At 44.7% G+C, this 24,470-nt stretch overlaps 1 protein-coding gene across 1 annotated transcript in view; it reads left to right on the top strand.

Moving 5' to 3' along the window:
• Positions 1-2,210: 2,210 nt before the first annotated feature.
• The window catches only part of col9a1b (collagen, type IX, alpha 1b), a 151,741-nt gene continuing 129,481 nt past the window's right edge, over positions 2,211-24,470 (top strand). The window contains exons 1-5 of the mRNA XM_043681717.2: positions 2,211-2,348; positions 3,552-3,614; positions 3,987-4,022; positions 4,141-4,203; positions 21,146-21,199. Coding sequence (XP_043537652.2) covers positions 2,271-2,348; positions 3,552-3,614; positions 3,987-4,022; positions 4,141-4,203; positions 21,146-21,199 — 294 coding nt within the window. The 5' untranslated portion in view covers positions 2,211-2,270. The remainder of the gene's footprint in view (positions 2,349-3,551; positions 3,615-3,986; positions 4,023-4,140; positions 4,204-21,145; positions 21,200-24,470) is intronic.

Below are 24,470 nucleotides of genomic sequence, written 5' to 3'. Positions count from 1 at the left end.
GGTTGAAGTATTCCGAGACAGAAGATGAGGCCATCTTCCTCCAGGCGTCGGGGAGTGAGAGAGTGGTGATGAAGGAGGCCCAGGACCAGCATGCCCTCGGCAGAGTGGGAGGGGGAGTTGAAGTGTTTGGCCAAAGGGTGGTGGGGTTGATTGGTGCGGCTGTCACGGAGATGTTCCCTAAAGTGCTCTGCAAGAAGGCGTCCAGTCTCCCCAATGGAAGGGTCCTTTGGGGCCTTGGATGGTGGTGAGGGAGGAAGTGTGGGTGCAGATTTTGCAATTCCTGCGGTGGCAGGGGAAGGTGCCAGGAGAGGAGGGTGGGTTGTTGGGGAGTGTGGACCTGACCAGGTAGTCACGGAGGGAATCGTCTTTGCAGAAAGCAGATAAGGGTGGGGAGAGAAATATATCCCTGGTGGTGGGGTCCATTTGTAGGTGGCGGAAATGTCAGCAGATGATGCGGTTTATGCGGAGGTTGGTGGGGTGGAAGGTGAGCACCGTGGGGGGGGGGGGGGGGGGGGGAATTCTGTCCTTGTTGTGGTTGGAGGGGTCGGGTTTGAGGGCGGAGGGGTGGGACATGGATGAGATGCGTTGTAGGGCATCTTCAACCACGTGGGAAGGGAAATTACAGTCTTTAAAGGAGGAGGCTATCTGGTGTGTTCTGGGGTGAAACTGCTCCTCCTGGGAGCAGATACAGTGGAGGTGGAGGACTTGGGAATACGGGATAGAAATTCCTCCCATCCACCCATGTCATTTATTATATACGTTGCTCCCGATGTGGTCCCCTTTACATTGAGGAGACTGGACGCCTCCTCGCAGAGTGCTTTAGGGAACAATTATGGGACACCCGCACCAATCAACTCCACCGCCCCGTGGCCTAACATTTCAAATCCCCCTCCCACTCTGCCGAGGACATGCAAGTCCTGTGCCTCCTCCACCGCCACTTCAACCCACACTTTGCTGTGCTTTTCCAGCCCCATTCTAATCTTGACTCTGATCTCCAGCATCTGCAGTCCTCACTTTCACCTCACTGATGACGTTATCTAGTATGGTAACGAAACATCTGAAAACAAACCTTACAGCTCAGTGAGCAAACTTACAACCAGAAGCTGACAGCTTAAAATTATTTTCCTTCAGGATGGTGTGAAATATCTCATAGATGTGAAAGGGTCCTGATAGAGGTTATTAGTGTCTGCATGACCCATAGCACACAAATGTCAAATGTGTTAAAGAGAAAGACCCTTCATTGATAATATCAAATTGGTGTTGATATTTTTTAATTGCAACCTACGCTTTTGGAAAATATTATTGAACATACCTATTTGAGCACACCTCCTGGAAAAGGGACTTGAACCTTGAATTTTGACCCAGAGGCAGGGACATGAGCCACAAGGTCCCTTCTGTACTGTGAATAAATAAAGCATTGGACACACCTTGAAGAGAAGAAATTGCCTTAGACTTTGGAGCAAGGGAGTGGGATTAGTTGGGCAGAACGCTGACACGGATACAAGCAGCCGTGCTGCCTCAATGTAATGATATAAGACTGTATTAATTTTGCGATATTGTACGCAAGTATTTTAATTGTACAGTGGAAAGCTGCTGGAGAAATTCAAGTAGCCTTATACTGCAAGCCCTTCACACTATTCCTATGACTCGGTAAAAGTGATTCCCCTATTTAGTCGGTAATTCTTTTCATTTTACGTTAAAAGTAAAATGTTTTATCTCTAGCGGAAAAAAAACACAGGCGTACAAGGAGTTTTGGCGGTAAAATAAGACCTTGCACAGTGCAGGAATCAGTTGCTGTCCAGAGTTAGTAAGCTGGAGAAGACCGTGCCTGACCATTGGTATGATGCTCTTCTCTCGGCTTCAGGTTCGAGTTTCAGCGTCTGGTGATTCCCTACGATCCACTACGAAACTTGCTCTGAACTTCCAGTGCGTAAGAGAACAGCCTCGGCAGCATTCAAGCACTCCCCAGGTTCGCACAAGCTGCTGACTTATTTTAACTGCAGCATCGCAAACGGGTTGGGAAATTGTGGAAAGGCAGTTTGTAGATATGACTCCTCCCTCCTGGGACTCCTCCCAGTGTTTACCAAAGTTTCCAATCAGAATCCGAAAGTTGGATCCGAATAAACACGAGATCTAATTGCTATGCGATACCGAGTCTGGGGGAGGGGGGTGAAGCGGAGCGGAGGGGGAATTTTCTTGGAGAGGGTGGTCAGTTTGTTCACTGAGGAGAGAACGGGCAAGAGAGCATTTCCCTGGGCCATTGGATAACCATGGAGAGCTCGGACAGCAAATGGGGGCTCTTGTATCTAATGCTTTTTCTACAGTTAATGCGGCTCAGTTTCACACAAGTAAGTGATCCTTCGATACGTTTGATCAATAAAATACTGCAAAGACTTGCGCACATCTTCCGGGGTTGGGGGCGGTGTGGATCTGTGCGGTTGGTGAAATCGTTATGGAGGTTGCTGGGGCCCCCATCCATTGGAGCTCCCATGGTTCAGAAAGCGGTTAGCTGTCCACATCAGATTTCTCAGTGAGATTGTTCAGGAATTCCAAGCAGTTGAAGAAGTTTCATCAAAAGTACCAATGTTCAGTGCAGTGTGTGCATTATGATTGAAACCCCGTTTCATTGACAATGAAAACGGGGACAGACACAGCTCATTTCCCGGACGGCTTAGATGTTGGGTTGTAATACTTTGAATGGGCTGGACGTGCTCCAGGGACAGTGGTGGACATCTAGCTTTATTTCGAAGACATCGGCGGTTATACAAACTGGGTAGTTTTTAGCCATTTTCCTAATCAACCTGTTCGAAGTTTTATTATACCCCTCTGGATTAGGTAGGACCTGAACCCAGAGCTTCTCGCCAGACTTAGGGGCAGTACCAATGCGCTACACAAGTCCTCCAACATGCAGTTGGCTGATCACCCGGCTTTGAGACTTGGTGGGTAAAAACAATGACTGCAGATGCTGGAAACCAGATTCTGGATTAGTGGTGCTGGAAGGGCACAGCAATTCAGGCAGCATCAGAGGAGCAGTATTCCTGATGAAGGGCTTTTGCACGAAACGTCGATTTTACTGCTCCTCGGATGCTGCCTGAACTGCTGTGCTCTTCCGCACCACTAATCCAGAATTTGAGACTTGGTGGACGGGCAGGTAGCCGGGGAGAGGTCTAACAGGATGCTTCCCGAGTTTGCCTTCAGGTTTGTAACTTACCCTGTCCATTCTCTGTCAGCGCATAGTTTCAGTTTGCAACATGTAAACACTCAGGGAAATTATCCCTTCTCTTCGCTTGCCTGCGCTGTCGGAAGAGTTCAGGCAAAGACTGAGACAGTTTGGCTTTGTGAGTGTGTGTGGGAACGTGTTAACAGGGAGGATTTATTGAAGCAGAGCAGGAATATTGAGGATTAATTCTCCGAAAGAAACCTCAATGGCTCTATCATACTTTCTACATAATTGCTCCATACACTGTCATGAAATAGCTCTGATTCGGTGCTGCACGCACATTGTTTTTAAATTAATGTCCTGTTTCTTTGAAAACTGTTTGGAAACGCAGGTTTCACCAGGTGATTCCGCTCTCCCAGGTCCGGCCGGAGTCCCGGGAGTGGATGGCATTGACGTAAGTCATTGGACAAAGTTGGCAGCAGCGGCTCGTCCCCACTCCCCCACCCCTCAACGTGCTCTCCTCACTTTCCCTCCCACTCCCCTCAATTTCCACTCTCTCTCCCCTCTCACCAATTCCCCCCACTCCCCTCTCAATTCCCCCTCCCTATTCTCCCAAAAATTCGTCTCTCCCGCACCCACTGCCGTCTCGCTCGCCCCCCCCCCCCCCCCTGCCCCGCTTTCCCTTCCTCTCTCAATCATCCTTGCCTCCCTCGCTCTCGCCTTCCCCTATCCGGCTGTCACCCTCCCCAAACCAACCCCTTCTTCTCCCTATGGAGGGAATGACCGTTGTTCCCAGTATTTCAATCTGCCCTGTTGTTTTATTTAGGGAGACCGAGGTCCAGATGGATCCCCGGGTCCACCGGTAAGTGCCGTCTCTGTTTCTCAGCAGCCTGTGGCGAGGGAAGGGGCGCATACAGCGCGTCTTTGGCAGGAGGATATTGTTCTCTCATTCATTCATTCTCTCGCTGAAATTCACGCAGGGTCCCAAAGGTGACGCCGGTACAAGAGGCTCGGCCGGATTGGTGGGACCCCCGGGACAAGATGTAAGTACCAGTTTGTTGGTGGTGGGGGGAGGGTGATACTGGCTCTTTGTTGATCTCATATTGCGCTCACAGCCTGACCGTTGCCAGTTCCAGCTTCTTCCACGCCACCCTCCCATCATCAGGAGCTTCATTGCGTCGATGGTCTGTTTAAAAGAAAAACGAGACGACTTTCTGCCGCACACAGCCCAAAAGGGTGTCCTCAGAAAATGGCAGCTGTCAGCCTGGCTGCATTACCACTGGAGCTAGACCTCTCTCCAGGGAGTGAATCATACCGCTGGTCCTCAGAGGGGTTGGGGTGTTCTCTGGCCAGCAGATAAGGGGGTTGTTTTTCTGGACTCCTAGAAGAGGGGACTGTTCTCTGGTGTCCAGATGAATAGAGTTTTCCCTTCCCCTTTCTCTCCACCCCCTCCTCCCCATGAGGGAACTGTTCCTTGGCCCTCATATGAGGGGGGTGTTCCCTTTTGCACTTAGATGGCAAAGGGATATTTCCCACTTGTTGGAGAGGGGCTGTGTTCTCCCTGGCCCCGGTATGGGTGCCTTCTGTGGCCCTCAGAGCAACAGGCAGGATGTTTCCTGATGGGAACCTTTCTGGCTCACTGAGCAGGAGGGTAAGTCTCTTGGCCCTGTCAGAGATTATTAATAATACTGCAAGAAATACTAAATAATAAAAGGCACCAAGGCTTGTGAGGGTGGGGGCATTCAGGAATGGGTGGGGAGTGAGGTAAGAGACAATAAACACAATAGATTTCATGAAAGAAAATTTGGGGTGCCAATGGTTATAAGGGCCGATAAGACCTTAGATTTTCAAACAAGTAGCAACAGTGATAGTGGATGGACTGGCAGTAATCTTCTAGGAATCCTTTGATTCTGGAAAAGTCCCAGAGTCACAACGAGATCCATTAAGCAGAGTCACAAACTTTCACAAAAGGGAAACCATGCCTGAGAAATTACTTCCAGTTCTTTGAGGAGGTAATGAGCAGGTTAGATAAAGAGGAAGCAGTGGATATAATATATTTAGATTGCCAAAACTCAATCAATTAGATACTGCATGTAAAGCAACTTAAGAACCCACAGTGTTGGAGGTAGTAAATTAGCATGCATAGAGGATTGGCTAATGATGGAAACCTGTAACTAATGGAGTGCCATTAGGATCAGTTTTGGGTCCACAATTATTTACAATATACATTAATGACGTGAGTGGGGAGAGCAAATGTACTGTAGCTAAGTTTTCAGATGACACAAAAATAAGTGGGAAGACAAGAGGTAAGGATGACAAAAAGAGTTTGCAGAGGGATATAGACAGATTAAGAGATTGTTAAGTATGATCAATTACAATGGAGAATAGAGGATTATTACACCAGCTGAGATCTGATTGAAGAGCAGAGCCGACTTAATTGGCCGAACCTCCTTTCTGCTTCACGTTATAGTCCAGCAGGATTAATTGGAAGCACTAGCTTTCGGAGCGCCGTTCCTTCATCAGGTGGTTGTGACAGCCACCTGATGAAGGAGCGCCGCTCTGAAAGCTAGTGCTTCCAATTAAACCTGTTGGACTATAACCTGGTGTTGTGTAATTTGTAACTTTGTACACCCCAGTCCAACACCGGCATCTCTAAATCATGACTATTTCTTCTTCTACATCTTACATCCCCTGGTGTTTTGCCTCTCTCATATTGTTATAGTGTCCCCTGGTGATGGCCTAACTCAAATTGATAAAGTGGCCCCTGGTATTGCACTGTCTTTGAGTTGTTAAAGTGTCCTCTGGTGTTGGCCTGTGGTATGTTGTTATATTCTCCTCTGGTGTTGTTATACTGTTGCCAGGTGTTGGCCTGTCTCATATTGTTTTAGTATCCCCGGTGTTGACCTTCTCACATTGATTTGGTGTCCACTGGTGTTGTTCTGTCTCACATCGTTTTAGTGTCTCCTGGTGATGGCCTGTCTTACGTTGTTAGGGTGTCTCCTGGTGATGGCCTGCCTCCTGTTGTAATAGTAATCCCTGATGATGGATTGTAGCAGGTTTATAGTTTTCCAGTTTCATATTGTTACCACTCAGGCAGCTAGTACACTGTAAATTTCTGGAGTCATACCAAATGTGACTTTACCTGACAAAGGGGCACCGGTCCAAAAGCTTGTGTTTTCAAATAAACTTGTAGGACTATAACCTGATGTTGTCTGACTTCATGCACCCAGCCCAACACTGGCACCTCCACATCATAATGTCCCCTGGTCTAGGCCTGTTTCATATTGTTATTTTGTCCCTGGTTTTTTAGATTACTTACAGTGTGGAAACAGGCCCTTCGGCCCAACAAGTCCACACTGCCCCGCCGAAGCACAACCCACCCATACCCCTACATCTACCCCTTACCTAACACTACAGGCAATTTAGCATGGCCAATTCACCTAACCTGCACATCTTTGGACTGTGAGAGGAAACCGGAGCACCCGGAGGAAACCCACGCAGACACGGGGAGAATGTGCAAACTCCACACAGTCAGTCGCCTGAGGCGGGAATTGAACCCGGGTCTCTGGCGCTGTGAGGCAGCAGTGCTAACCACAGTGCCACCGTGCCGCCCACTGGTGTTGGCCTGTGTAATGTTGTGATAAGATGTTAACGAATGAGTGTTGGTGTGAATGTTTTGTTTAAGGCTGCTTTTGGCTGTGACGTCACACCATCCATTATAGTGACAATGTGTGACCCACAAGATTATTTTAAAATCAAGCCAAGGGCCCACCACATGATAAAACTATGGTACAGTCAATCTGCACACTGCAATAGATTTGCAGTGGCCGAGCTTCCCACGATGAAAACCCTGGCTACCTGGACTCGGGCATTCAAATGTAACCATTGTTTTTGAATTTGAGTAATCAGAAAAATCTATTGGTCTCTGCAGGAATTGGCTGTGGGTAATTTCTATCATATAGAATCATATAATCCCTCAATGCTAAAAGAGGCCATTCAGCCCATTGAGTCTGCACTGACCTCCCGAAGACCATTACACCCAGACCCACCCTATTACTGTAACCCCGCATTTATCATGGCTAATCAAGCTAGCTTGTACATCCTGCACACAGGGCAATTTAACATGGTCATCGCCTTCAGTTGCAGAGCCGTACGTCTCTGAATACCTTCCCTCTGCCTTTTTACCTCACTTTCCATGATTTGAGATATTTGCCACCTTGACCAAGATCTTGGTTATCTGACCAAGTATCTTCTCATAGCTCAGGGTCATCTTTTGTTATAACATTCCTATGGAGCACCTTGGGATGTTTCATAACGTTAAAATTGCTATTTAAGTATGAGGTGTTGATGGGAATACCAGCCAGGCTCTCTGCACTGACTGCTATTATGAAGAAAATCAATCACCAATTTCTGATATTTACAAAAAAGGAAATCCAAAAATGATTAGAGATATTAGATATATGAGATTTCCCATTTCTTCACAGGATATACATTTGCAACTCATGTTGATAAATATGGCATTGAAATCCCTGGTATGGACCTACCCAATATTCCCTATTAAAACAGGGACGTATAGAATGGTTGCATTCAGGAGGTTCTAATGGACTGATAATAGGTAATTTCTTTTGAACAGCTGCCTTGTCCCTGAAAATTTCATTTTGTTGCTGTGGTATATAATTTATTTGAATAATAATTGCCACTGGAGATTTTAGAAAATATTAAGTTAATATTAAAATGCACCCACTTTTAGATCCTGCTGCTCCTGTGTCTGCTCTAAAGTAGCTGCTAGTTCAGTCCTGGATGTTGCCTACATTTCCCAAATTGATTAATGGAATCTGAGCCAATGAAGGGAGAAATGGAAACTGTTATGATATGTTCAAAATATATACTATTATCATAAACTGGAGTTATAACTCTTGGCACTATGCTGAAGTGATATGGGAATGGACATTTGGAAGATTTTTTGGCTTTAATGCATTCTAGAGTGTGCGTAAAGCTATCACAGCTGAGTTCATTGCTCCTGGACAGGACTTTGATGGCCCAGTGGGGGTGGGAATGTGGGATTGCAGGCATTAAAATATGCGCCGCTGGTCTTTGTGCTAATTCCCTGACTCAATCCATTAATTGGTTAGAATGCCTAACATCTGATCACTAATTAAAATCAAATGACAGATGAAGGATGACAGATGCTGCATAGTAAGAGGTGCTGACCCATTGAGTCTGATGGCTTAGAAGAGTGCTGGGAAGTCTGTATGCCTTCATTCAGGGAAAGGTATCCAAAGTTGATATTTCCACTAGATTAGTTGTTGAATGAAACTGTTACAAACATTTGCTGTGAATTTCTCCCTTCAACACTTTTAATAAAAATGTTAATACTGACGAGAAACGAATTGATCAGATAAGATCACTAGGGAGTGCCAACTCATGAAGAACTGTATCCCAATTTTCAGGAATGGAAGGGAGACATGAATTTCAATTATTTGTATTGAATTTGAGATTGTTAAATTTCTGTTAATGAAAGGTATGAAGGGATGGGGCATGCAAATGCATAGAGTCTCTTGTAGTGCAATGGAGTAAAGTCACCGAAAGTTTTTGTGACAATGCAAAATAGACATGGGCAATGAAATGGCTGAGTCCTGCCAAGCTTCCTAAAGGATGTAGGAATTGGGGTTCTCATAAAACATGTCACTGGTTTGGTTAAATTTTATTTATTCAGAGCATAATGGCACAAAGATGCCACAAAAGGCCTACTTACTAATGTTGCTTGGCGAAGGGTGGCAATTTGTGCCAGTAGGTGTGTAAGTATTCTGCTGGTATCTTTCGGTTGCTGGGGTGGGTAGATAGCTCCAGCTGTTGCATGTGATCTGGAACATGGCTACACTAATGTAAAGCTTCACATGGAGTGGCTTGATTGAAGGTGAAACAGTCTAGAACACATGTAGCTCACCATCACTATACCAGGATCTTTTAGAGAGGGCGCTGAAAATGTTGCTGGAAAAGCGCAGCAGGTCAGGCAGCATCCAAGGAACAGGAGAATCGACGTTTTGGGCATAAGCCCTTCAGGAATCAGCCCTGAAGAAGGGCTTATGCCCGAAATGTCGATTCTCCTGTTCCTTGGATGCTGCCTGACCTGCTGCGCTTTTCCAGCAACACATTTTCAGCTCTGATCTCCAGCATCTGCAGTCCTCACTTTCTCCTCTTTTAGAAAGGGATCCAGGTTGGGCAAATCTTGACACAAGATCAGTGGAGGAAAAGATTTATGGACCAAATGACCTTTTCTTATTCAGTACTATGTTTTTATAAATGGAAAGATATAGTTGGCTTCAGGTGTATGACTTGAAGCAGCGGGAATACTTCCTTGCAATAAGTCTGGGCTATCTCATCATCATTATTGATGGTGCCTCGCAGACAAGGATGACTCTCTTCCACTCTCAGGGTGAGCCCATAGGTGGCTATACAATCTGATAGACTCTGCCACACTTGGGACTAAAGGTGATTGTAGGAAGGGGTAGGTTGGGCATTGGTATGGTAGTGGGCTCCTTATGATGTTTTTGCCTGGCTTCGGCTTTCTCCCAATGGCAAGTCTCAAGGTGCTCGATGCCATCCAGGATGCTGCTCTTCTACTTTGGACAGTCTTGGGCCAGTTATTTCCAGCTGCCAGTGGTAATGCTTCACTTCACCAGGGAGGCCTTGAGCCCTTGGCTTTCCTTGGCTATCTAATTATCACCAGCAACTGTGATATTACGAAATAGAAACATTTTGGTGTGGTTTAGTTTCAGTAGACTGCTTAGAATGCGCGGAATGAATCATTGCAGAAATGTCAGAGTCAATGGGTGTCCAATAACTTGAAATATGTGACTGGATTAATATGAACACCTGGAAAGTGGGAATGACATAAATTGAAGGTGTTGACTCCAATGGGCACACAGTTAAGGGAATTGGCAAAAGAAACAACGGTGGCTTGAGAAAAATCTTTTCCATACAGTGAGTGGTCAGCATTTGGAGTATGGTTCCCAACAATGTTGTGGAACTAGAGTCATTCATGGTTTTCCAAAAGGACTTGGATTATTATCACAAAAGGAAGAGTGCATGGGGATATGGGCAGAAGATGGGAGAATGGTACTTGATGAATTACTGTTTCAAAGGCCCAGCATGTACACAGTGGGCTGAATGACCTATTTGTTGCTGTAACAATTGTAAGCTTCTATGAAGGGACTGCAAAGTGAATTAGACCTGCAAAGTGATTGGTCACGAATATAGCAAACAGAATATAGCATGGGATAACATGATATTAATCACTTTGGAATTCAGAATGGAGAAACAGTGTATTCTTTAAAAAGTGAGCGACTGGCAAATGTTGAGATTCAGAGAGACATTTTGGTGTCCTTATTGATGACCCTCAGAAGGCCAATATGAAGTTGTTAATGTCACAAGTATTTATCTAAAACTTCCATGTAACATTAAAAAAAGTCAAAGAAGGAAGCAGGAACTTGTCTCTCTTCTACATATGTTTATTCACATTCCTCGGTACAACATACAGATCCTGCAATTTTTATTAGCAACTTGCCCAGTGGAAATTCTCTTTTCATTAAGAAACCCACCACTATATCATGCACGTGACCAATTAAAAACCATCAAACACTATAAGCACAGTCCTCCCACATAATACAAATGAAATACGGAAATCAAAAGTGCTGGAAATCACAGCAGGTCAGGTAGAATCTATAGAGAAAGAACACTATAACATTTAAATCTAGATGACTCTTCATCAGAGTTGACATGAAGTGTGCAGGGGATAGCATTTATGCAATAGTAGGGGATTGGAGTACTGAAAGAGAAAGGCTGCTGATATTGCAGATTACGTGAATGGAATGTGAGAATGCAGAACAATGATGTATCTAACTACCATACTGGAAAGAACAGATCTATTCTTTCCAGTATGGCAGTGAGACACACCACTGGAGTAGGGTGAGGGGAGAGAGATCATGGTGACAGAGAATGCAAGAAGTAAAGCTAAAAGAAAGGGAAGAAATGGGAGTGAGTTCACAATATGAAGGTTTTGAACTCAATATTAAGTCCAGAAGGTTGTAAATTGCCTAAAGATGAGATATTATTCCTCCAGTTTGGGCTGGAGCAAAGCAGCATCACAAGAGGTCATGTGAGCAGGATGCTGTGTTAAAAAGACTGGCAACAGGAAGGTCAGGGGTCATGCCTGCACATTGACTGGAGGTGTTCTGCAAAGTGGTTGCCCAGTCTGTGTTTGGTTTCTCCAGTGTAGAGTAGGCCACATTGGGTGCAGTGAATAGAGTAGACTAAATTGGAGCAGGTACAGATGAAATGCTGCTTCACCTGGAAAGACTGTTTAGGCAGTTGGAGGGTGAGCAAGGAGGAGGTGAAGAACAAAGAACAAAGAAAGTTTACAGACCAGGAACAGGTCCTTCTGACCTCCAAGTCTGAGCTGATCCAAATCTACTGTCTAAACCTGCTGCCCAATTCCTAAGCATCTCTATCCCTCTATTCCTCACCTACTCATGCATCTGTCCAGATGCATCTTAAATGAATCTACCATGCCTGCCTCTACTACTTCTGCTGGCAATGCATTCCAGGCACCTACCACTCTCTGTGTAAAGTATCCCCCTTAAACTTTTCACCTCTCACCTTGAAAGTGTGACCTCTCGTTATTGAATCCTTTACCCTGGGAAAAAGCTTACCTCTATCTACCCTGTCTATACCCTTCATGATTTTGAATAGATTAGATTAGATTACTTACGATGTGGAAACAGGCCCTTCGGCCCAACAAGTCCACACCGACCCGCCGAAGCGCAGCCCACCCATACCCCTACATTTACCCCTTCACCTAGCACTACGGGCAGTTTAGCATGGCCAATTCACCTAACCTGCACATCTTTGGACTGTGGGAGGAAACCGGAGCACCCAGAGGAAACCCACGCAGACACGGGGAGAATGTGCAAACTCCACGCAGTCAGTCATCTGAGGCGGGAATTGTAAACTTCAATCAGGTCCCCCCTAAATCTCCTTTTTTCTAACCTATCAACCTCTCTTCGGAGCTAGCACCTTCCATACCAGGCAACATCCTCGTAAACCTTCTCTGCATTCTCTCCAAAGTGTCCACATCCTTTTGGGAATGTTGCGACCAGAACTGTAAACATTATTCTAAATGCAGCCGAACCAAAGTCGTGTACAATTTTAACATGACCTGATAGCTCTTATACTCAATACCCCGTCCGATGAAGGCAAGCATACCATATGCCCTCTTGACCACTCTATCCACCTGTGCAGCAACCTTCGGGGTACAATGGACCTGAACTCCCAGATCTCTCTGCTCATCAACTTTTCCCAAGGCTCCTCCATTTACTGTATAATTCACTCTAGAATTAGACTTCCCAAAAGGGGCTGGTGTTGCACCTTCTGCTGTTATATGGGAAGGTGCTGTGGGAATGAAGGGTGGTGTTGGTGGATGAGGGTGTCCCTGAAGGAATGGTTCCTGTGAAATGCAGACAGGGGAAGTATGGGGAAGATGTGTTTGTTGGTGGCTACTACTGACATCTGAAATGAGGAGGATGAGCCTTTGAATGCTGAGACTGGTGGAATGAAAAGTGAGGTTAAGAGGGACCTGTTGTGAGTAATGGGAAAGTGCAAGGGTAGAAGAAACGGATGATAGGTTGGATGCAGTTGAGGGCCATGTCAATCACAATGGGCAGGAAACCATGTTTATGGAAGAAGGAAGCCATGTCAGCAACACTGTTTTGGAAGCTGGCATCATCCAAATAGATACGATGAGGGCGAAGAAACTGGGAGAATGGGATGGAATCCTTACAGGGTGTGGGGTATGAAGAGCTGCAGTGAAAACAGCTATGGGAATCAGTGGCTTTATAGTGGGTGGCAGTGGACAGTTTCTTCCACAAGATGGAGATTGAGAGGTCAAGGAAAGGAGGGTAAGTTTCAGAGATGGACCATGTGAAAGTTACAGAGGGGTGGAAATTAGAGGCAAAATGAAGAGATTTTTTAAGGTTCAGGCAGTATCATGAAGTGGTATTGAAACATTCATTGATGCACTGAGAAAAGAGCTTTGGGAGGGGTCAGTGTAGGATTGGAACAAGGATTGTTCCACATACACAGCATGGTTTTGTGTGCGGAGGCCTTGCCTCACTAACTTGATCGAGTTTGTTGAGGTGACGAAAATGGTTGAGGGGAAGGCAATTGATGTCGACATGTACTTCAGTAAAGCCTTTGACACGATCCCTTATAGCAGTCTGGTACAAAAGATGAAGTTACATGGCATCAGGGATGAGCTGGCAAGATGGATACAGAACTGACTTAGTCACAGGAGACAGAGGGTAGTGATGAAAGGATGCTTTTCAGAATGGAGGGCTGTGATTACTGGTGTTCCACAGGGATCAGTGCTGGGACATCTGCTGTTTGTGATCTACATAAATGATTTGGAGCAAAACGTAGCTGGTCTTATCAGTAAATTTGCAGACGAAACAAAGATTGGTGGAGTTGCGGATAATGAGGAAGATCGTCAGAAGATACAACAGAATATAGATCAGTTCGAGGCCTGGGCAAAGAAATGGCAGATGGCGTTTAATCCAGACAAATTTGAGGCGATGCATTTTGGAAGGTCAAGTACAGGTGGAAATTATACAGTGAATGGGAGAACCCATATGAGTGTTGAAATGCAAAGGGATCGAGATATGCAGGTCCACAGTTCACTGAAGATGGCAGCGCAGGTAGATAAGGTAATGAAAAAGGCCTATGGCATGCTTGCCTTCATTGGCCTGGGCATTGAGTATAAGAGTAGGCAAGTTATGCTGCAACTTCATAGAACTACATTTAGGCCACACAAGGAATATTGCGTACATTTCTGGTCATCACACTACCAGTAGGATGTGGATGCTTTGGAGTGGGTAGGCAAAAGGCTTACCAGGTTGATGCCTGATATGGTGATTTTAGCTATGAAGAAAGGTTGTAGAGACTGGTGCTTTTTTTTCACTGGAATGCAGGAGGTTGATGGGTGGCTTAATAGAAGTTTATAAGATTGTGAATGGCATGGATAGAGTGGAAAGTATGAGGCTTTTTCCCAGGGTGCAGGGGTCAATTACTAGGGGACACAGGTTCGAAGTGTAGGAGGAAGTTTAAAAGAGATTAGTGAGGCAAGTTTTTCACACAAGGGGTGGAAAGTGCCAGGAACGTACTGCCAGAGGTGGTAGTGGAAGCAGACACAATAGTTGCATTCAAGAAGCACTGGAGGAATACATAAATAGGAAGGGAGTAGAGGAATACTGATCCTTTAAGTGAAGATACTTTTAGTACGGAAGGGCAAAATGTGCTGGCTTGGAGGGCTGAAGGGCCTGTTCCTGTGCTGTATCGTTCTTTGTACCTACTCCATAAAGAGACAGGCGTAACTGGGATCCCTGTGGGTGCTCATAACCACTCTTTTGACTTGACAGAAGTGAGATGAATTAAAGGAGAAATTGTTCAGTGAGAGAACAAGTTCAGCCAGGTGAGGTAAGTGGGAGTGGATTGGAAGTCTACAGGCCTCTGGTCGAGGAAGAAGCTGAGAGCTCAGAGATTGTTCTGTTGGGGAGAGGAGGTATAGAGGGATTAGACAATCATGATGAAGAGGAGGCAGTTAGGGTCAGTGAACTGAAAATTGTCAATATGGCAGAGAGCATCAGAGGAATCACAGATGTAGGTGGGCAGCGTCTGGACAAATGCAGAGAGAAGATAGAGTCAATGTAGGGGGAAATTAGCTTGGTGAGGCAGGAACAGGCTGATATGGTGGGCCTACCAGGACAGTCTGGTTTGTGGATTTTGGGAAAGAGGTAGAAGTGGGCTGTTTGGGGTTGGGAGACTATAATGTTGGAGGAATTGGGGCTAAAATCTCCAGAGATAATCAGGTTGGTGACAGTCTTGGCAACAGTGGCTTGATGTTTGAATGTTGGGTCATGGTCCAGGGGGAAGTAGGAAGAAGAAAGCAAAGTAGGAAGCAGCAATTTAAGAAGGGGACAGGTCAGAGTGGGTGAAAGGAGCAGAGAAATTGAGATGGCTGATGTCACGCTGACACAGTTTTCGGTGAAGGGATCAAGGGTAGGTAAGAGGCCAGGGGAAGGAGTCCAAGTGGAGGGTTAGCACTGCTGCCTCACAGTGCCAGGGACCCAGGTTCAATTCCAGCCTCAGGTGACTGTCTGTGTGGATTTTGCATATTCTCCCTGTGTCTGCGTATGTTTCCTCCGGTTGCTATGGTTTCCTCCCATAGTCCAAAGTTGTGCAGGTTAGGTGAATTGCCCACACTAAATTGCCCATGGTGTTCAGGGATGTGTAGGTTAGGGGTAAATGTAGAGTAATCAGGTAGGGGAATAGGCCTAGGTGGGTTACTCTTCAGAGGGTCAATGTGGACTAGTTGGGTCAACTGGCCTGCTTCCACACTATAGGGATTCTATGATTCGATGGGAATATTGGAGATATGTGAAAGGATTAGTGGAATGGAGGTGGGAGTCATTCCTGCCTGAAGAAGTGAGTGCGGAGGTGGAGGTGGTGGAAAAAACAGTTCAACATCATGGCAAGCTCAAAATTCATTGAAGTGGGAGCATAAGGGTATGAAGCGGAGTCCTTTGCTGAGGACAGTCTGTTCAGCTGCAGAGAGAGGCAGGTCAGGAAATAGTGAAAAAACAGCAAGGACTGGGTTTGGGGATGAGTGACCTCTGGGGAGGCAGAAAGGGATTCTTGTATTCCCTGTCACCATGTCCTCTCTCTTCTCCCCCAAATCCAGTGAGACTATCTGTTCTTTCCAGTCTGACAATTAGACACACCATTGTTCTGCCACCCTCACATTCCAATCACTTAATCTGCAGTCTCGGCAGTCTTTCTCCCCGAGAACTCCAACCCCTACTATTGCAGAAATGCTGCCCACTCCACACTTCACTTCAGCTATGAAAAGACTCAAGACATTCACCGAAGGCTCACTAATGATGTTACCTAATATGCTGACAAAACATCTGAAAACGAACCTTCCAGCTCAGCCAGCAAACTTACATCCAGAACCTCAACCTGAGCTACAAATCTCAAAACTCACTAACTCAAGACATTGGCTTGCTCTCTGTCCATAGGTGCTGCCTGACCTGCTGTGATTTTCAGCATTTTTTGTTCTTAGTGTGGATTCCAGCATGTGCAGTAATTTGCTCTTATAATACAAAAGGTGGAAAGGTAGAAAAACAAGGAAGGGAACTAATCAAAATAGAATTAGAGGGGGAAATAATACACTCCAGCCCCTTTGGTACCATCTCTTTTTCTCGAAAGGCTTCAAAGGTGTGGTGTCACAGCAATCTTTCTTTCCAAGAACACCTGCTCATGAAGTAGCTGTGGAAGAGGGGCAGGCAGTCAGGAACTCTGATGTTTCTTGCTGGATCTGTTGCTGGCTCCTTTAGCTAGGCCCAGAAACAGGCCCATGAGGCAGTCCACTGACTTTCCTGAGTTGCTGTCTGGTTGCCTAAAGATCAGGAGCATGATGCTGAAATACAACCAAAAGAACAACAATAAGTTTTTAAAAATTCTTAACCTAAAAAGAGTGGAAACATTTGAGTATGTATAAATGTGTTCCTTCTAACATCAACTAGTCTTAATCATAACTCACAGCATGCACCATCCATATTCAGCAATGCAACATTAGCATTAAATATGAAGATGGGTCTTGCGCTGAAACGTCGACTCTCTTGCTCCTTGGATGCTGCTTGACCTGCAGTGCGTTGTCTAACACCACACTTTATCTACATTAGATATACAAAGCAATCTGGAAATCAAGTGGCATATCAGAGAATCCCTTCAGTGTGGACTAGGCCATTAGGCCCAACAAATCCACTCTGACCCTCCTAAGAGTAACCCACCCAGACCAATTCCACTACCTGATTACTCTACGTTTACCCCTGACTAATGCACCTAATCTACACATCCCTGAACACTATGGACAATTTAGCTTGGCCAATTCACCTAACCTGCACATCTTTGGATTGTGGGAGGAAACTGGAGCACCCGGAGGAACCCCACACAGACACCGCGAGAATGTGCAAACTCAACACAGACAGTCACCCAAGGCTGGAATTGAACCCAGGTCCCTGGCATTGTGAGGCAGCAGTGCTAACCATAGAGCAACCATACCGCATATGTTAGACTTCATAATAAGGGCATTGGAGAATGAAAGGAAGGAAGTCTTGCTACTTGTGGTGAGGGAACCAGCAATAAGGAAAACATACTTGACTTCATTCTTACCAATCTGCCAGCTGCAGATGCATCTGTCCATGACAATATTGGTAAGAGCAACCACTGCAGACTCTTTTTGGAGATGAAGTCCCACCTTCACATTGAGAATAACCTCCATCATGTTGTGTTGCACTGTCACGTGCTAAATGGGACAGACTTTGAACAGATCTAGCAACTCAACAATGGCCATGTATGAGGCACTGTGGGCCTTCAAACACAGCAGAATTGTAATGCAGCGCAACCTGTAACCTCATGGCCCGGCATATACCATTACCATCAAGTTAGGGGATCAACCCTGGTTCGAAGGAGAGTGCAAGAGGGCATGCTAGGAGCATCACCAGGCATACCTGAAGGTGAGGTGTTAACCTGGTGAGGCCACCAAGCAGGACTACTTGGATGCCAAACAGCATAAGCAGCAAATGATAGACAGAGCTAAACAATCCCACAATCAATGGAACAGAGCTAATCTCTGCCACATCCAGTCGTGAATGGTGATGTATGATTAAACAAGTCTCTGGAGGAGGCAGCTCCATAAATATCCCCATCTGCAATGATGGAAGAGCCCAGAACATCAATTCAAAATAAAAGGCTGAGGCTTTCACAGCAATTTTCAACAGAAGTGCCAAGTGGATGATCCATCTCAGCCTCCTCCAGTAGACCCCAGCATTACAGATACCAGTCTTCAGCCAATTCAATTGATATCAGGAAATGGTTGGAGACACTGGATACTGCAAAAGCTCCGGGCCCTGACATTATGCAATATTACTGACGACTTGTGCTCCAGAACTTGCTGCCCCCCAGCCAAGCTGTTCCAATACAGTTACAACACTGGCATCTACTCAACAATGTGGAAAATTGCCCAAGTATGTCCAGCACATAAAAAGCAGGATACATCCAACCCAGCCAATTACCATCCCATCAGTCTATTCTTAATCATCAGTAAAGTGATAGAAGGTGTCATTAACAATGCTATCAAGCAGTACTTGCTTAGTGACCCCAGTTTGGGTTCTGCCAGGGCCACTCAGCTCCTGATCTCATTGCAGCTTTGGTCCAAACATGGACAGCTGAATTCCAGAGATGAGATGAGAGTTACAGCCCTTGACATCAAGGCTGCATTCGACTGGGTGTGGCATCGAGCAAAACTGGAATCAATGAATATCGGCGGCAAACTCTCCAGTGGTTAGAGTCATACCTGGCACATAGGAAGATGGTCATAGCTGTTGGAAGTCAGTCACCTCAGATCCAGGACATCTCTGCAGGAGTTCCTCAGCGTAGTGTCTTAGGCCCAGAAATCTTCAGCTGCTTCATTAATGACCTTCCCTCGATCATAAGATCAGAAGTAGGGATGTTTGCCAATGATTGCAGTGTTCAGCACCATTTGCGACTCCTTAGATACTGAAGTAGTCCATGTACAAATGCAACAAGATCTGCACAATATCCAGTTGGGCTGACAAGTGGCAAGTAACATTCACACCACATAAATGCCAGGCTTTGACTATCATGAATAAGAGATGATCTAACCACAGCCCCTTGGCATTCAATGGTGTTACTATCACTGAATCCCCCACTATCAGCAACTTGTGGGTTATTATTGACTAGAGACTCAACTGGATTCACCACATAAACATTGTGGCTACAAGAACAGATCAGAAGCAAGGAATTCTACAGTGAGCAACTCACCACCTGACTTCCTAAAGCCTATCTACCATCTACAAAGTAAAAGTCAGGAGTGTGATGGAATACTCCCATTTGCCTGGATGATTGCAGCCCCAACTCAAGAAGCTTGACACCATCCAGCTGAAGGAAGCCCACTGGATTGGCACGACATCCACTCTCCCCACCACCGATGCTCAGTAGCAGCAGTGTTACTATCGACAAAACGCATTAGAAATTCACGAAACATCCTCAGACAGCACCTTCCAAACCCATGACCACTTTCATCTAGAAGGACAAAGTCAGCAGATATGTCGGAACACCACCTTCAATTTCCCCTGCGAGCCTTTCACCATCCTGACTTGCAAATATATTGCTGTTCCTTCGTTGTTGCTGGATCAGAATCCTGGAATTCCCTCCCTAATGGGGGAGGGAGACAACCCAATGCAGTGGTTCAAGAGGGCAGCTCAATACCACCTTCTCAAGGACAACTAGGGATAAGCAATAAATGCTGGCCAGCCAGCAATGCCCACATCCCACAAATGAATTTAAAAAACACAACTACAGGTGACTAGATTGATTTCTGGGGTACAAAGAGAGCTTGTCTTTAGAACATGTTGATACTTAGCAGTGAAGAACAAGGAAAAGTGTACAGCATTCTTAGAGGATTTCACAGGGAGAATGCTGAGAGGATGCTTTTCCTGGCTGAAGATTCTGGAATAAAGCTTGATAAGCACCTAAAATACAACATTTAGGTTTACTGACTGTGTGGAGGTTGCACATTCTCCCTGTGTCTGAGTGGGTTTCCTCCCACAGTCCAAAAATGTGTTGGTTAGGTGAAGGGGTAAATGTTGTGCTTTGGAGGGTCAGTATGAACTTGTTGGGCCGAAGGGCCTGTTTCCACACTGTAACGTAATTTAATTTAGGCATCTCTCCATGCTAAGCTGTATCTTTGACACTGTCTTTTCCAGACCAGGTGATCCTTCACTTGTAAACTTAACACATGTATCTACTGATGTCTGCTGTACCAACCTACCCATAAAATTAGCAAGCATCAAGCAAAACTCGTGATGAGAAGAACCTTTCTTCACTGGAGCTGTGAATGTATGGGATAGAATCCCAGTAGCAACAAGGATTCTGTGTTCAAAGACTACTTTTAAAATTCAAATGAAAGTATATAGACCTCTGGTCTCCCAAAAATGTGGAAAACGCCTCAAAGTCTAAACATACATTGAGCTTTTTACTGTGTTTGGCTGAATACTTATATCACATCTTGGAATAGAGAAAGAAAAGCCTGAAAAAGCTTAGCAATTCTGCCAGCATTTGTGGAGAGAGCTAAAATTGCTGAGACTGGAACAAAATGAACAAAGAGAATCTTGGAGGGTTGTGGTGCTGGAGGAGATCACAGAGGTAGGGAGGGATGAGGTCATGGAGGAATTTGAAATAAGAATTTTAAACCTGCAGGGGTAAAATGAGGGCAATGGGAGAGGTTGACATTTGGTGCATGATATTTAATACATATTGGCTCGAGGTAACACTAACTGCAAGAGAAACTAGAACTGTCATCTTGTTTCCTCCTGAGAAGTTAATATCTGTCTGCTATTTTGGGAAAAGAATGCCTGCTGATGTGAAATGATATTTAAACTTCAATAATTGTGGTTAGCACTGCTGCCTCAATCAGGGACCTGGGTTAATTCCAGCCTTGGTGATTGTATGTGTGGAGTTTGCATGTTCTCCCCGTGTCAGCGTGGGTTTCTTCTGGGTGCTCTGGATTCCTCCCATGTTAAAAGATGTACAGGTTTGGTGAATTAGCCATGGTAAATTGCTCTGTAGTGTCCAAGGATGTGCAGTCTAGGTGGTTTAGCCATGGTAAATGCCAGGTTACAGTTATAGGGTGAGTTGTCTAGATATGGGTGGGATGCTCTTTGGAGGAATGGGCTGAATGGCCTCTTTCTGCACTGTAAGGAATTCTATGATTCAATGATAATTTAAGACTGAATATTGGTGAAAAGTGTTTAATCTATTTGTCCCTTTGGAACTTCTACATTTGTACAGGGATTACCAGGCAAAGAGGGATCACCAGGAACCCCTGGACAACCTGGGCCAAAGGTAAGTCCAGAGTGGTCGATCAGTGGGATGATTTTTCTATATGTTTCAGTCATGTTCAGAGCTTACCACTAAATTATAGGGAAAACATCTTTTTCTGTGCAACTGGGAGTGTTGCAAAGTATGGTACAGATGGACAAATATTCTAAGTAAATTTGTTTTAAGGACAAATAGAGATTTAGCAATAAATATACCATTCCCAGTGAGAAGCAGACTTTGAGGTGAATTGCAGAGAGAGCCAAGGTTAGCACATTGCGATATCGATTCACAGGTACAGCAACAGAGATTGTGTTAATTGAAGAGATTACCATAAGACCATAGGATATAGGAGCAGAATTAGGCCATTTGACCTAATCATCCGTTATGTTTATCAACCCCGTTCTCCTGTCTTCTCCCTGTAACCATTGATCCCTTCGCTAATCAAGAACCTGATTATCTCTGTCTTAATTACAGTCATTGACTAGGTCACCACAGTCTTCTGCAGCAATGAGTTCCATAGATTTACCACTTTCTGGCTGAAGATTTTATCTCAGCTGTAAAAGGTCATCCCTTCATTCTGAGACTGTGCCCCTGGGACCTAGTCTCTCTTACTAATGGAAACAGCTTCTCCAAGTCAATTCTATCCAGGTTTCTCAGCATTCTGTAAGTTTCAATGAGACTCCCACCCCCTCATCTTTCTGAACTCCACATCCCCTTCCTCCCCAGGATAATTTTTGTAAACTGCCTTTGGACCCCTCCAATGCCAGCACAATTTCCTAAGATGCAGGGCCCAAAACTGCTCAAAATATTCCAAATGTAGTCTGACCAGAGCCTTATACAGCCTTGGCAGTACATCTCTCCTCTTGTATTCTAGCTCTCTTGAAATGAATGTTAATACTGGTTTTGTGTTCCTAACAGCCAACTGAACCTGAGTGTTAACCTTAACCAGGACTCCTGATCCCTTGTGCTTCATGTTTCCAAATCCTTTCCCCATTTAGAGAATAGTCTATGCCTAATTTTTTCCCGCCAAAGTGCATATTCTCACACTTTCCCACATTGTATTCCATCTGCCACAGTCTTAATCTGCAAGTCCTTCTGCAGCCTCAGTAGTACCGATCTCTTACATTGTGTCATCTGTAAACTTAACAACAATGCCTCAAATTCCTTCAGTTTGTTAATGTAAAACCTGAATAGTTCAGGTCCCGATACTGACCCCTGCAGACGTTCACTAGCCATAGCTGCCATCTTGAAAAAAGCCCTTTATCTCATTCTGACTGTCATCTAATCCATGCCAGTATCTTACCCTTGACACTATGGGTCCATATCCTATTTATCAATTTGTGAAAGGCCTTCTGAAAATCCAAATAGATCGCATCCACTAGCTCTCCGTTGTCTAACTATCTTGTTGCCTCCTCAAAGAATTCTAACAGAATTTGCTGGCATAACCTTTGCTTGATGCTAAATCCTACCATGCATTTCCAAGTACTCTACAATCTCATCCTTAATTATGAACTCCAAAATCTTACAAACAAACAAGGTCAGGCTAACTGTGCTATAATTTTCTGTCTTTTGCCTCCCTCCTTTCTTAAATAGGGGCGTTATATTAACCATTTTCCAGGCCAATGGGACCCTCCCTGACTCCAGTGATTCTGGAACGATCAATGTTAATCTCTCCACAATCCCCTCAGCTATTCCCTTTAGAACTCTGGGGTGTAGTCCAACCCGTTCGGGTAATTTATCCACCTTTAGACCTCTCAACTTCACCAGCACCTTCTCCTTAGTGATGGCCAGTACGTCTGCCCCCTGTGAAGTTGTGAAGTTCTGCTACAGTCTTCAACCATGAAGACTGATCCAAATTGCCTCTGCCAAATCTTTATTCCCTATTACTATTTCTTCAGCCTCATTTTACCAATGGTTGACTGTCAGTCTTCGTTTTTGTATATTAAAAAAACGTCTTGCAATCTTATTTTATATTATTAGCTAGCTTACTCCCTTTTATTGATTTTTAAAGGTGTATTCTGTTGGTTTTTAAAGGCTTCCCAAACCTTTGGCTTCACACTATTCTGCACCACATTTTAAGATTTTCTTTTGCTCTTAGGCAGTCTCTGACTTCCCTTGTCAGCCATGGTTGCCTGGTCCTTATTTAAACAGGTGAAGGAAAGATTGAGGCCCAAAGAAACTTGTCAGTCTACGTACACAGACTATTAAAATGTTATGAACAGGTACAAGAAGTAATTCAAAAGTCTAATGAAACATTGGTCCTCATATCTAGAGGACTCGAATATAAGGGACTGGAAATCAGACTTTAGTAATACAAAGCCCTGGTTAGACCACACGTGGACTTGCTGGAAGCACCTTATAGAGTTATATTGACATTGGAACAAGTTTAGCAAAATTTTACTAAAAGGGTACCTGAATTCCGAGAGGGATAATCTTTTTCACCCAGAGGGTGTTTTATATATAGAATGAACTGCCAGAGTAAGTGGTAGATGCAGGTGTAGTTACAACAGGACATTTGGACAGGTAAATGAATAGGAAATTCAGAATGATATCGGCCAAATGCCTTAATATATTTTTAAAAATCCTTTGGATTTTCCTTAACTCTATTTGTTAAAGCTATCTCATGTCCCCTTTTTGCCCTCTTGACTTCCCTCTTATGTATACTCCTATTGTCTTTATACTCTTCTAAGGAGTCATTCAATCTATCTTGTCAATACCTGACATATGCTTCCTTCTTTTTATTAACCAAACCCTCAATTTCTTTCATCATCCAGCATTCCCTACACCTACCAGCCATTTCTTTCACCCTAACAAGAATATACTGTCTCTGGACCCCTGTTATCTCATTTCTGAAGGCTTTCCATTTTTCAGTCATCCCTTTACCTGCGAACATCTGTCCCCAGTCAGCGTTTGAAAGTTCTTGGCTTATACTGTCAAAATTAGCCCTTGTCCAATTTAGAACTTCAACTTTTAGATGTGATCTATACTTTTCCATCACTATTTTAAAACTAATAGAATTACGGACGCTGGCCCAAAAGTGCTCCCCCACTGACACCTCAGTCCCCTGCCCTGCCTTATTTCCCAATAGTAGGTCAAGTTTTGCACCTTCTCTCGTAGGTACATCCACATACTGAATCAGAAACCTTCCTTGTACACACTTAGCAAATTTCTCTCCATCTAAATCTTTAACACTTTGACAGTCCCAGTCTATGTTTGGAAAGTTAAAATCCCCTATCCACCCTATTATTCTTACAGATAACTGAAATCACCTTACAAATTTGTTTCTGAATTTCCC

The sequence above is a fragment of the Chiloscyllium plagiosum genome, unplaced genomic scaffold (assembly GCF_037043375.1).
Source record: "Chiloscyllium plagiosum isolate Xiang-an unplaced genomic scaffold, Cpla_swu_hap1 HiC_scaffold_3, whole genome shotgun sequence".
Taxonomy (NCBI): Eukaryota; Metazoa; Chordata; class Chondrichthyes; order Orectolobiformes; family Hemiscylliidae; genus Chiloscyllium; species Chiloscyllium plagiosum.
Note: the sequence above shows the minus strand (reverse complement) of the source record. Positions and strands in the feature narration are given on the sequence as shown.